At 40.9% G+C, this 16,540-nt stretch overlaps 2 protein-coding genes across 3 annotated transcripts in view; both read left to right on the top strand.

The window, feature by feature from the left end:
- The window catches only part of LOC113144564 (matrix-remodeling-associated protein 5), a 30,657-nt gene extending 23,564 nt beyond the window's left edge, over positions 1-7,093 (top strand). For both annotated transcript variants that reach the window (XM_026330720.1, XM_026330721.1), the window contains exons 9-17: positions 190-469; positions 578-778; positions 934-1,452; positions 1,593-1,764; positions 2,397-2,666; positions 2,803-2,929; positions 3,118-3,198; positions 3,658-4,804; positions 5,276-7,093. In XM_026330720.1, coding sequence (XP_026186505.1) covers positions 190-469; positions 578-778; positions 934-1,452; positions 1,593-1,764; positions 2,397-2,666; positions 2,803-2,929; positions 3,118-3,198; positions 3,658-4,804; positions 5,276-5,829 — 3,351 coding nt within the window. In that variant the 3' untranslated portion in view covers positions 5,830-7,093. The remainder of the gene's footprint in view (positions 1-189; positions 470-577; positions 779-933; positions 1,453-1,592; positions 1,765-2,396; positions 2,667-2,802; positions 2,930-3,117; positions 3,199-3,657; positions 4,805-5,275) is intronic.
- A 2,545-nt stretch (positions 7,094-9,638) lies between these two features.
- rab33a (RAB33A, member RAS oncogene family) lies at positions 9,639-14,374 on the top strand. Its single transcript, XM_026330722.2, has 4 exons — positions 9,639-10,254; positions 12,564-12,704; positions 12,982-13,062; positions 13,140-14,374. The coding sequence occupies exons 1-4, from the start codon at positions 9,859-9,861 to the stop codon at positions 13,362-13,364; spliced, it is 843 nt and encodes a 280-aa protein (XP_026186507.1). The 5' UTR covers positions 9,639-9,858; the 3' UTR covers positions 13,365-14,374.
- Positions 14,375-16,540: the final 2,166 nt, after the last annotated feature.

Below are 16,540 nucleotides of genomic sequence, written 5' to 3' on the forward strand. Positions count from 1 at the left end.
TATGTTACAAATGCAACTCACCTCTTACTCAAGGTTTTCTTTCAACCAGTAAAACTGGTACATGTAATTTTACAACTAAAGTTCCTAATCTGCTCTCAGACATAAAATTAATTACTGCAGATAGATATGTCTTGTTATACTCAATGATCATTTTGATATTGTATTTTTTATTTGAATTTTGAATTCCAGGCACAGATTGATCGCATTACTCAGAACAGCAGAATGGTGTCACCCAAACCTCGCTCTAATTACCATAATCCTACATTTGCTATTACACCCCAACCCAACCCTCCATCTATACATCAACCTTACATCCCCAAACCATTAGCACCCACTGCTGCCTCCATTTACACCCTTCAAACTCCTGCTAAGTCTTCATCATCATCACTCTCTGGTTTCATCCCAACCCCTCGCCCTTATCAGTCCACCACTGCTGGAGTTCTCGATGGCACTCAGTGGCCTGTTGGGGGTGAGTGTGCTGTTGTAAATATATGCTATGTATGATGCAAACTGATTTGTATATTTAAATTGCTAATCAATAAAATTATAAGTTTGCTGCTTGAATTTGTCTGTGTAGCAGGACGAGTCAGCTCTCTGTGGCCCACAGCTACACCTCTTTTCCCACTGGTTTTGGGAGCTGGGAGTAGTGGGATGAAGCCCCATATCACCACAGTAACTACAGTTAGTGTGTCAGTGCTGGCAGAGAATGATGTATTCCTGCCCTGTAAAGCAACGGGGAATCCTAAACCCAGTATAACATGGACCAAAGTCTCCACAGGTGAGAGACAAAGAGATGAAGAGACAGTCATGGAAATTCAATAGCCATTTTCATCAGCCCAGGGCCAGATCTGTCAGACATTGTATTTAATTTATTACTCTCTGGGGGACTCCAAAGGCAGAAACTTTGATTTTACAGTTCTGTTTCCTCCTCAGGTGCAACAATTCCAGCCAATAGCAAGCATGGTGTCCGCTTTGAAGTACTGAAGAATGGAACTTTTGTTATTAAAAACATCCAACTCCAGGATCGAGGCCAGTACCTCTGCACAGCCCAGAATAGGTTTGGATCAGATCGTATGGTCATCACCTTAGCTGTGCAGACTGAGGCACCCAAGATCCTACTGCCCATGTCCACCGAGGTAGCAATCTACCTAGGGAAAAGTGTGGCTCTTGACTGCCTTTCCTCTGGAAAACCACCAGCCCAAATTTCCTGGATTCTGCCAGACAGGACATTTGTCCGTGAAGTTGGGACTGTTCACACTCTCCTTTCTCCAATGTCTCTGCTTCAAAATGGAACCCTACAAATTCACACTGCCAATTTCTCCAGCAAAGGAGATTATAAATGTATTGCAAGTAATGCAGCAGGTGCTGATACAATTACTTATCATCTGCACGTGGCAGCTCTGCCTCCAAGCATAAATGAAGCAGCAGTGGATACAGTGACCATTCAACCAGGTATGGTACAGAAATTAAACATGAACCAGTATCTCCATAATCAAAAGTTTTCCTCATGAAATGGATAGTAAACAATAACATAATTGGACAATGAAATGTTAAAAATGTCACAACTGCTGAAATAAATCCCATCTAACCAGGTAGGAGTGTGTATATCCACTGCTCTGTGAAAGGCGAACCAGTGCCTGCTTTGAAATGGATGCTTCCAGCAGGTATTTATATTAAGCCATCACAGTTTCTGGGACGCAGCCTGTTTGTCTTCCCCAACGGGACACTGTTTGTGAAGAACGTTTCTCCATCTGATGGTGGGAGGTATGCATTTATTTTAGTATACACAGGGGACACTGTTATGCACAATTTCTAAAGCATCATGACAGATAATGCTGATACATAGCATTACTTTAAACATTTTTAACCACGTTTGTACAACACATCATGCATTTATGTCATTCATGTCACCCTCTGGCAAATTCTTGCTTTAACAAGATACCCCTAACACCAAATATCACTGAAAAAACATCATGTATAATGATTTTGTTGGATGATGATTTCCCATCCCATATCCCTCTTTGCTTTGCATATTTTTCCTAGAGCAGACACCACTAGATTGTTGGGTTCGGAAAGTTACATAAATTGTCAGGCACAGTCCCTCTTTTAATTTCAGCATTGGAAAGGTGTGGAGGGAGGGGTGGGTGTAGACATCGTTACAACAAACACTTTTGTTGAAGCTAACAGCCACTTATTGTTTTCTTTACTTGTAACTGGGACGTACCAACTGTGCATTTCTAAGGACAGTAGACTATATTCAAACTCAGAAACTGTCAGACAAGGGACAGAATTCCTTTGCAAAGCAATAGAAAATTCCAATTTAACTCAAAGTAATCCATGACTGTTCACTTGAGCTCTTAAAGTAGAAATTTAAAGATCTTCTAATGTTTTCACAGGTACGAGTGTTTGGCCACTAATGTTGTGGGCATTGCTAAAAGAACCATCCGACTAGAAGTGATATCAGATTCCCCCTCCTTCTTCCGCCATGCTCCTCCTCTTCCTCTTCCCGTCCCTCCAACCCACCGTCATGCTACACCTTCCCGCCAACACTCTGTCTCAGCTATGTATGGTTCTGCTGTCTACCTTCACTGTCCAGAGTCTACTGGATCCACAATAGGGACCATCTGGCAACTACCCTCCAAGACCATCATGGAGCATCGATACAGGTAACTAAAAATCTCATTTTATAGCTCCACAACAGTACACAACTGACAAGAAAAACAAAAAACAATAAATGATAGAGGTCCCCATTTCATTTGTTTGACTACTTTAACCTCATTTGTCTCCCACCTCTGCTTCCAGTCCAGAGAGACCAATTAAAGTTTTCCATAATGGGACTCTGAGGATTCTTCAGCTAACAGAGCTGGATGGTGGAAATTATCTGTGTGTGTTTCAGCGGCCCAATGGGGAGGACATGGAGCTCTTCCAGGTAACGACTTTAGTCCAGGTCATTTCACTGCCAACTCTGCTACAGCATTTTACATTTAATTATGGCTAAGAACACTTTTTTGTTCATTCAAATTACATTTGTTAATGTTATTCTCTGGGTTTGGTGAGAAATGTGAAATAATGAATGTGAAATCTACTCTAACAATATCTGTGTTTGTACTTTATCAGGTGGAGGTGTTAATGACCCCTCCCAGAATTGAACATGTTACAACTGCACAGACCAGTGTTACCTTTGGAGAAAATTTCCAGGTATATAAGTGAAAGAGGGAAACGTGGACTTTTCCATGTCACCTGTGCTTTCTGGTATACTTTATAGCTTATTTGAGGGTGTCCTTCAGAGAAAAGAACAATACTGATTATTTCACCAAATACAAATAAACAACATTTGTAGTGACCTCTAACAGCCAAAAAATAATGAGTCCTACCCATCAGGAGCAAATTAAAGACATAGTGACGTTGTTCTGTAGTCACAAAATATGAAGAGGGAGTAGGCTGAGATGTGTTGATGGGTCAACAAAACATTATTTTGAAAGGAAACACTGCTGCTGCTGAATTCATAATAATAACCTTTTTCTGTTCACTCACACCCTTATTGAATTAGTACTGAGGGGACTCACTCTATGAGAGCCAAAGTGGGGGCGATAGCATGTAAAGTTTTAGATTTTAACATTTTTGATTTACTCTCTTTCTCCTCTATCTTCTCTCTAGGTGGACTGTGTTGCAACAGGCCTCCCTGATCCAGAAGTATCTTGGAGTCTCCCTGATGGCACTTTAATCAACAATGCTCTTCAGTCAGATGATAGTGGCCTTCGCAACCGGCGCTATGTTATCTTTGGCAATGGAACTTTACTTCTTCAGCAGATGGGCAAAAAAGATGAGGGTGACTACACTTGCTATGCCAAGAACAAGCTGGGCAAAGATGAAAGAAAAGTGAGTGTCAAAGTGGGACCTAATGCTCCAAAGATTAGATTGAAATCACAGTCAGCAGTTAAAGTAAAGCTTGGACAGTTAGCTAAAATGAGTTGTCAGGCTGCAGGTGAACCTACACCAAGAATCATGTGGATCTCACCACGAAATGATGTGATATCTACGTCATCAGACAAGTTTCAAATTGCGGACGATGGGACATTAGTAGTGAAAAAAATTACACTGGCTGATGAAGGGAAATATGCATGTGTGGCTCGAAATTCTGCTGGTGATGATGTTAAAAACATGAATCTTGAAATTGAAGCCCAAGAACCCTATATCAATAGCTTAAAAGGGAAGAGCACCACAAAGGTTTTGGGTGTTTCTTACCAAACGGTGCTTATGGATTGCAGAGTGGAAGGAAAACCTGAACCAAGAGTGTGGTGGGTTACCCCATATGGTCACTCACTCCCAACACCATACCTTGATGGTCGCTTTCAAGTCCACCAAAATGGGAGCTTGGAGCTGAGAGGGGTGAGGAAAACAGATGAAGGAAGATACCTGTGTCTGGCTAAAAGCAATCTAGGTGAAGCCTCGCTTTTGGTTGAGTTGGACGTGGCATCACTAGCCGAGAAACCTAGCTTTGCTGTTCCCAATATTGAAATCTTACCAATAAAGCAAGACGGTGGGGAGCTGATCTTGGAGTGCTCTGCTCGTGGCAAACCAAACCCTGAGTTTACATGGGTGCTACCCAGTGGGACAATGTTAATGCCTGGTGTTACAGTCCAGCGCTTCATCCATTATCTGGGTAACGGAACTCTACGGATCTCACAACCAGTTGCAAGTGATAAAGGTGTGTACCGGTGCCTAGCAAAAAATGTGGCAGGACAAGCAGAGAAACGGTATGCACTGGAGGCAGGCAGAAAACCAGTGATCAGAGGATCTACAGGTATGTTTTTGCAACTCAAATGAATGAAACAGAAATCTTGTTTTCGGTAATACATGGACTAAGAATATTTTCAACGGTGTAGTTTGTTTGCTCTGGTTCAAATTACTGGACTTGCCTTGGTTTGCTTTGATTTCACACAGAAAAAAATGAAAATGCTTCAAAATGCATCACTAAAATCACATTAGAACCAATGTTCTCTAGTTCGATGTGTCCTGGGTGGAAGGTCCTATCTGCCTAAATATCAAGAACTCAACTAATTTTTTCTCATAGTGCAGTTGTTGGTGTGCAGCTGGTCTAAGCAAAATAAAATGAAATGAAATGAACCAGACTAAACAACACAGGTTTGAAAATGCCCTAATAACATATGAAGAATTAAGAGGAAATAATAATAATACCATAATAGCCCTCTTATATGTTCTGTCTCATTTTAATAATATTTGCATGAAATCTACTATTATTAATTCTTTCCAGGTGGGATGAAGATCACCTATGGTCTCAGTCTCAACTTGCCCTGCACTGTGGATGGCTGGCCGCAGGCATCAATCACATGGACCCTACCCAGTGGCCTAGTTTTGGACAAACCTCAAACCATTGGCCGAGTATCATTCTTCACCAATGGAACCCTCCAGCTCAAACAAGTGGCCACATTTGACAAAGGAACATATGTCTGTAAAGCTTACAACTCTTTTGGCTCATCAACATTATCATACCCAGTTGCAGTCATGGTTTTCCCACCACGTATCACTAGTACGCTAACCTCAATTACAAGAGTCAACCGGGGATCACCTGTGATATTAAACTGTGTTGCAAGTGGTATTCCTAAGCCAGATATTTCATGGACGTTGCCTGGACGCACAACCCTAGTTCCACATAATCGGTTCACAGTGCAGGGAGGGATTCACATGACAGAGGAGGGCAGTCTGGTCATACAGAACCCTGTGCTCACACACTCTGGCATTTACAAATGCAATGCTAAAAACCCACTTGGAACAGACTTTAAATCAACATACCTACAAGTGTTCTGAGTGACAGAATTAAACTATTTGGAAAATCTCACAGTAGAATTAAGACTGGATGTGGAGCTTTCTATCAAGATTTAAATATACTGTACATGTCAGGATGCTCTGCAGACAGCTGGTGGCTTGGTTTGAGATACCTTGCAAAGCAGATTCCACTGAACACAAAGTTTCAAATGAAGCAATTAGAGTGAACATTTACTATATGTGATTTGCAAATGCAGGAAGTTTGGTGCAAATGTTGCAAAAGCATTTGATTCTGCAATTTGGACCTCAAAGTGTTATTTTACCTGCTCAAGGCTTTGCCTTTTCAGCCTTACCTCAAACTTTTATTTCCAATATTACCTTTCCAATATTATACTGTACAAAATTTTATTTACTTTACTGTACTTTAGGAAACAACTAATAGGCCTTGTCAGTTTTTCCAACAGACAGCAAAAAAGAGTGTTATAAATCTTGTTCATGATCATATCAACAATTCTTCTACTCATGTGCTTATAAAGTGACATGTGTTATGAGCCTTTAGTGAGCAGTGACTCTTTTTTATAATGTTTCAAATACTCTCTCCTAGTGCTCTTCAGAGTGTATCATATGAATGAGTTACTGTATGTATCTGTATATCATTTATTTCTGTTCACAATGGTGGGAAGGTCACAGATTGATGCTGTGAGTTTACAGTAGGTATCAGTAGTTCAGCAATCATTACGCAACAGAGGTGCACATAAATGAAAAATAAACTATCATAAAAAATATGTAAGAACATAATCCACTCTCCATCCATCAGCTATACCCACTTATTCCTAAACAGGCCTAATCCAAATTGATAAGTGCATAAACTGAGGTGTTAGGGCCACATCAAATTTTAAAGCACCAACTTTTCCTGGCAAAAACAATAAACAATAAATTGCAGTAGTCTATGCCTCAGCCATACTTTTCATGGAGGCAAAGCAAATCTGCGCACCTTCTATCCAAAAGAAATTTGACATGCACATTGATACCGTTGACCAAGATCAAGCTATTCTGACAGTACTAACATATGAGGGAAAGTAAAGCTAGAGAGTTGAACATGAAGCTTGTTTGTGTTTTACCACCCACTTTTATTTAACTTCCTGTGATGAATAAGGTGCAAATACATGTGTGAACTTACTGTCCTTTTTTCTTACCACTTTTTGAATTAAGTATTCAGCAATGACACACTACAATTAATTTCACTGTACTACTTTCTTATGTGTTATAAAGTGTTGTGTGGTAAAGTCATGGCATGGCTTTTTTATTTTGAGCTCATGTTAATATTGACAGAAAATCTAAAGAACTTTCTGCCTCTTCAGGGGTGATGTATGGTTTCTGATACACCTCCAGGATTAATAATTTACACCGGTGTCCTGCTACATTCTAGATGTCCACTCATGTGTCTCTTTCTGAGGTCTCTGGTCCTATTTCATAGTTGGGATTGTGTTTTGTTTAACAATCCACAGATAGAGCATGCCGATCTTTACGTTGGTTAATTTTATCTTCACCCTTCCTGGAGTATAGCACAGACTTAATCTCTTCATTTGATCATTTTATATTTCTTTGAGTGGCAGCTGCTCTCAGGTCTGTTTAGCATGTGGCGTGATGTGCAACCAAACCACTACAACAAATATTTACTCTAATCAACTACAGAGATTTTAAATTAGAACCAAAGCATAACAGTTACTGACAGGCTTGTAGAAACACAACCACATGTGTGAGTGTAGCATTGTTTTGGTTTGTGTGTATCCATCCAAATGTGTGTATGTAAATGCATGCTATATTTCACTGTTGGTTTGTGTTCACCACAATGTGAATGTCCCACTGAACCTCGTCTTCAGACAAACAAGCCTTTTAGTGAGGGAGAAGGGAGCTTTGTCACACTCAAGCATTGGGATTGTTCCACACAATGTGTGTGCGTTTGTTGTGTGTGTCTGCGAGAAAGGGATTATGTGTGTCTCTTTGAAAAAGAGAGTGTGTAAGTCTGTAAGGAAGAGATTGTTCAGCACAGTGAGTGGCATGCCTGTGTGTGTGTGATTGTTAGTATGTGTGTATGTGCAAAACAGACATTGACTTGGAGAGTGAAAACAGAACAAGTGTCTGCTATTTGTGACTACATTTCAGTCTGATATCTACAGACAGGGAGTGTGCGAACACCTGCATGCTGTTCCTGTGCATATTTGTGTGTGCGATTTGGTTGCGGTTTTGTTTTGTTTTTTTTTGCCGTTAGAATGGAAGTACAGCCACTTAAACACCCAGCAGCACCTACATTTCCTACAGTAAGTACTGTAAAACAATTTCCTTTCTTTATTATTGCCTCTGTTCATGCCTCAAACCTGAGCATTTCAAGCATTGTGTGACTCTGATTACACTTGTACATTTTCTCCTGTAGTTGAAAATGAACCTCATGAAATCTGCATCACTTGGAGCAGAAAATAAGCTTTCAGTTTAGTGAGTGATAACAGGGAGCAACAAACATCTGAAAGTGTGGGTCAGAACATCCTTCTGACGTCTTAGCATGGCTCTCGGAATGGCCTTGTTAGATGGTCAGTCATCAACTTTGGACTGAAATATTGCAACTATGACTGGATTGACTGCAGCTTAATTTTGTGACAATATTTGTTGTTCCCAGTAAATCCTCTCACTTTTCCTCAAGTGAGGAGATCTTTTTTTTTGTCAATTGTCTCAACAACTGTATGACAATGATATAGAGTTCAGGTTGAACTGTAAAAACACTGGGGAGGACAGACACAGCTTTGGCTATATATTCAGCAGAAAACCTAAACAAAGACACTGATGATTTTTAAAGGTTCGGTGTAGTCTAGTACTTGATCTCTTCCTCCCAGCAGCCCTTTCTGTTAGCCAGGCAGGAAAGCTTATATCCATTCTGCATCACAGCACCTGCTTGGCCTGAAAAAATGGAAAAGACAGAAAAATTTGAAATTTTGTTGGGAACTATGCAGAGATATTTGTAATAAAATCCTAAAAGAAATAAGTTGTTACTATACATAAAACAATGTAATTTCATTCATCAACCTCTTAGCACAGAAAACATCCATCCATTTTCCATACCTGCTTTTTCCTGAAAGCCAGGGTCACAGGGATCTGCTGGAGCCTATCCCAGCTCTCTCTCAGGTTTAGATTCAATTTAGATTCACCAATCATGAATGTGCATGCATGTTTTTTGACTGTGGGAGGAAACCAGAGTACCCAGAGTAAACTCACACAAGCATGAGGAGAACATGCAAACTCCACACAGAAAGGCCGGGTTGTGAACCCACAACCTTCTTGCTGTGAGGCAACAGTGCTAACCACTCAGCCACCATGCTGCACAGAAAACAATAGAGGGCAAAAACATCTTATGCACTCTATTAATTTTAGATGCTAAATTATTACAAAAAACATAAGCCTCTAAAATATTATAGTGGCAAAAATGTATAAAATGGCAGAAATGGACACACGTGTATGTAACAATTATGCAGTAGGTTAGCTGAGTGAATTCATTATTTCTAACACTGTGTGTCTTTGGGGCTTAGAAAAGTGTTCTGACTTTATTATATAGCAGCTATAAGGTTTCTATAGAAATATATGTGCCTGTGTGGTGAGGTTGTAATGGTAAAGTATGTAATTACATATTTTAATTTATTATATATAAATAAATAAATATATATATATATATATATATATATATATAATGCATATATATATAATTTTATTTATTTGATTATTTTTTATTCACTTACTGTCCATGAGAGTCACTGTTTTGAAGAAAATAATGTCTATAGCTGTATCTACCTGTGTAGTACTATTTTTCAAGAAGGAAAAAAAGTCAATTCTCTATAAATGCTTGTTTTCTGTCCTTTTATTGATTTTCCCTTTAAGGGCACAGTCAGCTGCTGAAGAGAGCATCGTTGTATTGTTGCATCTCTGGTCTCCTCCTTCCTTTCTCCTCCGTTCCCCTCCCTTCACTCATCCATCCATCTCTCCACACACACACACCCCGGTTTGCGCATCGCCTCCTCCGGTACAATGACCAACGATTCTCCGGAGGAGGAGACCCGAGCTCCGGGCGGCGGAGGAACCGGCGGAGGCGGTGGGAAAGGAATAACACGAAGAAACCGAGCGGACGACAATGTCACCATCCTGACGTCGTCCATGGATTTCCACAGACTCGGTCGGAGCCGAGCCAGCAGCAGCAACGATGCCGCCCCGTGCCTCACATCCTCCGTGGATCTGAGCACCTCCTCCCTGGAGCTGAGCATCCAGACGCGAATCTTTAAGATCATCGTCATCGGGGACTCCAACGTGGGGAAAACCTGCCTCACCTTCCGTTTCACCGGGGGGAGCTTCCCCGATAAGACCGAGGCCACCATCGGCGTGGATTTCAGGGAGAAGGCGGTGGAGATTGAAGGGGAGACTATCAAGGTAAAAGCTTCAGAGGGGGTGGATGGTGGTCGGTGGTGTTTCCTCGCTCCACCCCCTCCCCCTTCGCCTCTCTTTTTGTTGATCAGCTGCAGATTAAAGTGCCCTCTGCACATCTTTACTGTTGTGTTCTTCAGGTGTACCTTGTGTAGCCAGTGGAGAAATACAAGACGTTTCTGCAGTGTAGGCTTTGTCCAGCAGTCACTCAATGGAAGGAAACAATACAGCCCGATAAGTTGGATTTGTATGGGCACAAAATGAAATAGAAATTTGTAAACCTACACAGAAAGTAATAATATTTGTGTATAACATACTTTTATGAAATCACCTGTCAGTGTTGCTGCTTTAAAATTCTCAATCACTTTGGGTGCTGCAGCAGTAAATCCCTATGATCCTCATGTTTGACAGCACCTGTCTTGCTTTAGTACCCTTGGATCTGTAATACACCTGTGGTGTCACAAGACAGGGTTACAAAGCTCTAACAGTCTTAAAATGTCAAAACCCAGGTAAAATATAACCTATCATAAATATATTGTAATATAAGCTCCATGAGCATGAGTCATATCAGTCACAGCAAAAACACAACACTACAGAAGAAAAAACAAACATTAGAAATACAGCCCATAATACTGAAATGGTATCCTGGTAATGGCTCAGTTCAAATTAAATAATTCCCAGACCTCACAGTAGGAATACATATTGGTAGCTACAGCAAAATCAATTGCAGGGCAAGCAGTCTATTAACAGGCTAGTTGAAGTATCATGATAAATAACGGACACAACTTTAGTGTGAACAATTTAGATAGATAGATAAATAAATAATTTCAATAATTTGTAGCACATTGATTTGGATGATGGCCGGCCAGTCAGTGTCCATTACAAACATACACGTGAATGTGTATGAGCAGCCCTCCCCTTCCTGTCTCAATATAAGACTGTCTACAACAGATGGTAAGAGGTGACATTGAAAAAGAAGCACTGTCTTCAAAAAGGGACCTGTGCAAATGAGAGATGATGCTGAGGATGTGTCTCTCCAGTGTTTTTTTTCAGGTTACATTGTGGTGCGACAACTCACTTCACAAATCTGACACGCCTCAAACTGGTACTGTAGAGTTTGACACAGCCCAGGATTTTTTCCCCATGTCATAGGCTAAAGATCCCTTTAAAAGTTACCCTGCAATGCTCTACATACTGTAAACGATTTATTTTATTTTATCTTGTATCATAAATGTGTGTCAACACTCACGACAGTGAGAACTGAAGGTTTACAAGCAGACCGACATTGGCTGTAGTAAAAACTGGACTATATGAACCAACCAGGGTTATGTAACACAGAGTGACGGTGTCTTCCAAAATAAATTTTGTGTTTCATGAATTTAATTTCACCAACAACAAACATATTTCTAAGCATTTTGGGTTGGTGGATTGAGTTGGGTGGACAGTTATGATTAGAGGTAGTTATCTGTTTTGTGCATTGTCAATTTATAAGGCACCAGTGTTTTTGACACACACTGAGCTTTGATGTTATGTTATAAATGCTGCATTCAACCTCTGATGTTGGACTTGTCCTTACAAATGGGTATAACAGATAATTCATTGGGCATTTTCTGCTGAAGACCTGGGCTGAGAGCTGGGAAACGTCCATGTTGATATCCACTCTGCCATTGAGCAGCTTCACGTTCTGCACAATGTACTGGCTAAATCTGATAGCACACTCTAAACAACTTAATTATTTTATTGTACAGCTATATAATGCAATGCTGAAAGCAAACACCAGTATGTTTAGCTACATTACTTCACTTGAAAGTTGTGGTTTCTCACAGGTTTCTCAAAATATGATGTAAACTGAGAACAGGCAATGAAAACATGCAATATATTCTTTGAAATTTTGGATAATTGCAGGTCACTGCATAGTGGAAGGGAATGAGTAAGACCCCAAGCATGTAATGTTTATGTAATGATAATGTTGACAACCTTGCACACATGCTGTTTTATTTCAGATTTTGTATTTATTTTTGTAATTCATTGGCCACTAGTGCTGTATACAGCACAGATTTGACTGACAGGCCTGGGCACTGGCAACCAACGGCTCTGTGAAACACTCCTGACACTCTGTACCCAGGAATGTCTCAGCCCTCTTTCCTATTGTCATCATATAGTGCCATGTACTAGTTGTTGTAAGGCCTTATAAGCTTAAACAACAGATTCATATTTGTAGTTGCTCACAAGATTAGTTTCAATAGTCTGTGATGATCTGTTGTAGCTCTTGCTCTTGAAGTCAAAACACAGATGTGACTTGTCTTTGTCTGCAGGTGCAGGTGTGGGACACTGCAGGCCAGGAACGCTTTCGAAAATCCATGGTGGAGCACTACTACCGCAATGTACACGCAGTGGTCTTTGTATATGATGTCACTAAGATGGCTTCCTTCCGTAACCTTCAGATATGGATAGAGGTTTGTAACTGGCTCGATAAATTGCACAAGTAAATACAATGAGTCAAGTCAACAAAGCTCCAGCTGGTACAGAGTTGCACTGTGGTTTCATTTAAAGGCAGCTTTTCAAATTGTCTTGTGTTGTTACATATGTAAGATGGAGTCTTTGGATGTTGTTGAATCCAAAATGTACATTTTACTTTCCAGGTGTTTGGTGTCATAACTGCCTGTTCTTGGTATTTATAGTGTCACAGAAATATGAGTTCATAAAGCTGTATCCAGTTCTTTTCTGTTTCAGGAATGTAATGGCCATCGGGTCTCAGCATCGGTACCTCGAGTTCTGGTGGGAAACAAGTGTGACCTTGTGGACCAAATACAGGTCAGAATATATATGAGATTTTATATTTACCGTCCTAAATTTAATAAAGGTTAACAACCAAACGTGTGCTGTCCCAGGTGCCCTCCAGTATGGCGCTGAAATTTGCTGACGCCCACAACATGCTGCTGTTTGAGACGTCAGCCAAGGACCCGAGGGAGAGTCAGAACGTGGACTCTATCTTCATGTCCCTGGCCTGCCGTCTGAAGGCTCAGAAATCCCTGCTCTACAGAGACGTGGAGAGAGAGGACGGGAGAGTCCGACTCACACAAGAGACTGAAACAAAGAGTAATTGTCCTTGTTGAGGAAAAGCAGGAGTGGGAGGCATAATGGAAGGGAAAAGAGAAGAGTAACTGTGCATGTCAAGGAAGAGAAGGAAAGGGATGATGAGAGAGTGAGGCTGAAATCCTCTTCTTTTTAAATGAAATGCAAATTTTCTTCTTAAGGAGGAGGATGTAGAGGTTGAAAGTAATACTGAAAGCAATCTATTTTAAGGAAGAGGAGAATAGGTTGGAGGAGGACAGGGAGAAGGAATAGAGGCTCATGTAGGGGAGTGAAACATCTGTATTTTTGTTGAGGATGAGCATAAGAAGAGGAGAGGATGGAGAGGACAGACAAAAGGAAAAATTGATTGTGGGAATGACATTTATTAACAATTCAGAAACATGACAATGTGGCCTTTTAGACTAAACCTCAGTGTAGAAATTCTTCAATTTTTTCAAGCAGTAAATATACATTCTGGAGTCCAAGCACACAGGCAAATACAAACATTAGAGACACACAACTCACTTTAGGAATCCACAACAAAGCAACATGCTGAAGCAACTCTTAAATCAGCTCTTATTTTCTGCTGTCTGATCATATTAATTTTTATTTTCACCTTAGCTGAAAGCAGCATTTCTACTGCCTTAAAGCTGCCTCTATCATGATTTTGATATACCAGTCAGGCAACCATTGCAGAGGTTTCAAGTATTTTAAATTCTTGAGATGATCTTGGTTTATACAAGCAACCACACAGAACTGATGAGACGCTTTTTGTCTCAGTTTTAATGTATGTTATATATAGACCCCAGTCCTCCACAAGTAGGACTTAAAATCACTGTGACATCACCCCACAATGAGTCAGAATCAAATTTCATCACTAGAAATGGTGTAAACTCTATGTTGATGAAGAGAAATCATGTTTCATGTTGGTTTTGCACTTGGACAGAATAGAACTTTTGCAGTTTATGTCATATTCAAGCATCTGATGCTGTGAAACGCTGTTTTGTGCAGATAAATACACTAATGTTGTCCCATCTGACCATGAGTTAGAACCAAATGTCCTCACTAAAAATGATGGAAACTCAATGTTGGTGAAGTGAAATCATGTTTCATGTTGGTTTTGCACAGTTTTCGGACAGAACAATACTTTTATGGTTTATGTCATATTCAAGCTTTTGACACTGTGAGACGCTGTTTCAATTCAATTCAATTTATTCTATTTGTATAGTGACAATACAGTCATCTCAAGGCACGTTAAACAAAAAGAAAAAAAACAACAAATCCTTTATGAGCAAGCGCTTGGCGACATTGGAGAGGAAAAACTCCCTTTAACGGAAGAAAAAACCTCCAGCAGAACCGGGCTCAGTTTGGGCGGCCATCTGCCTCGACCGGTTGGGGTGAGTGGATAGAGGAGAGAGAAAAGAATAGCAACAATAAACAACAAATAGACACTGCAGGTTGGTAAGGTGGTAAGATTGGTTATGTAATGTGACTCAAGATTCTGTGAATTGGACGCAGCCCTCTGGGCTATTGCTAAGGGTGTTATTCCATTCCTCATGCTAAGCACTGAAGAGAAATTTGTCTAGGCCCACCTGGGATGGGCCCCCTTCTATCCCCTCTGTCTGGCCTCTACCCATATATAAGCTGTGGTTCGGACAGGATCTTCCCAAAACAATAGAACCAGCCTTTGTTTCAGCGAATTCGAGGGACCAGTGGGGCCCGATTCACAGAATATCGGGTTTTAATACATAACCAATGTTCTGCCTCATTGGTGCGCATTGGGTCCTAACGTTAGCACACCTGTTTCAACAACGAGTGGAGAGTAGTTTCTCGGTGCTGTGCCAAAGTAGTTATCTCCGACAGGAATGGTATTCCCACCATGGGAGCGCGCATACATTCAGAGTGAAGATGGACCTGCATTGTTAGATTTGAATTTAACTGAGCTAATGAAAAATCAGTAACACATGAATTCTTTAGTCATTGTATCAAATATATTTTTTTCCACGATGTTTTTTAATATGACTTTTAGTGTGTTTATCTTTCAGTCTAAGTCCATTGTCAGTGTTATGATAGGCTGTAGCCTATCTTACATGTTTGTTGGTTCATGTCATCCAATCCAATGCACTGAAATTGTTAGGTTGCTGTTTGGGAGCTACATTCAAACATGCTGTTATCTAATCTTTGCGCATTAATGTGTGATAGTGCCACGCAGTGAGTGAGACAAACTGCTCCGCTGTGAAAGGTAGCGCAGACAACTCAGTCCATAGTGAAACAAAAGGCTACACTATGTGTGCTCCACGTAGGATGCCAGCACGCCTCCTCATAAGCAAGTCCCTCCCTGCTGGTGAAGTCCCTCCAGGGTGACTTAGATCTGAATGCACTGCTTCATGCATTTAGGCATGAGAGCAGGATGAGGATACAGTAAAGCTGCACTATAGTCTTCTCTGAATTGTAAGTGAACCAGGGACGCCAAGCTTTTGCCAGGGCCGAGCCAACAGAGGTAGGTTTTTCCTAAGAGGAGGCCTATTGCAGGGGCCCAAAATATAGCACCTACAAGTGCGCGCAAAAACAGAAAAAGATGTCTCACAAAAGCGCTTAGTGAGGGAATGGCTGAGCACTGACCTGTCCCTAGATTCTCGTGACTGGAGGAAATAGTCCAGCGTATGTGTTAATGGTGCTAAAAACCCAGGAGTACCTGGGGGGAACAACAAATCCATAGGGAGCTTGTACGGTCGGAGAGATGCCTCTCTCCGTAGCCACGTGGAAAGTGCATGTAAAAGAGCATACGAGGCAGTATTATAAACTGTTCGAATGCTCTGGAACAACAGCAGGGGGGAAAAACCCCAAGCTTTCTACCGCTCCCTCTCAGCGACGGAACCCACATGGGCTTCTGCAGGACCAGAGAACTTGACGCTGCACTCTGCTCCGGAGATATCAGAATCACTCCCCAGTCCTCCTGTTGAATTGGATCCAGCAATCCAGCAAAGGTGGGATCAGAGACATCGGGAGTAAAACATACAGGAAGCTTCTTGACACACTGTCGCTGAGTAAATGCATCCACTGCCAGAGGAGAAATGTCCTGCGCTCAAAGAGAAAAGCACGCATAAATGAGCACCATGGCTTGTTTATGCGTGGAGTCAAGACATCTAAGGTCTTCATATTATATTTATATTATTATTATTATTATTATATATGATAATATTCATTGTGGGTCTTA

Source organism: Mastacembelus armatus, chromosome 10 (assembly GCF_900324485.2).
Source record: "Mastacembelus armatus chromosome 10, fMasArm1.2, whole genome shotgun sequence".
NCBI classification, from domain to species: Eukaryota; Metazoa; Chordata; class Actinopteri; order Synbranchiformes; family Mastacembelidae; genus Mastacembelus; species Mastacembelus armatus.

What these genes read in the sequence shown, in the direction of transcription:
- rab33a (XM_026330722.2), top strand. Translation starts at nt 9,859, where the DNA reads ATGACCAACGATTCTCCGGAGGAGGAGACCCGAGCTCCGGGCGGCGGA. An exon ending in TTGAAGGGGAGACTATCAAG is followed by an intron (nt 10,255 to 12,563) that starts GTAAAAGCTTCA and finishes CTTTGTCTGCAG; the next exon opens with GTGCAGGTGTGGGACACTGC. An exon ending in ACCTTCAGATATGGATAGAG is followed by an intron (nt 12,705 to 12,981) that starts GTTTGTAACTGG and finishes TTTCTGTTTCAG; the next exon opens with GAATGTAATGGCCATCGGGT.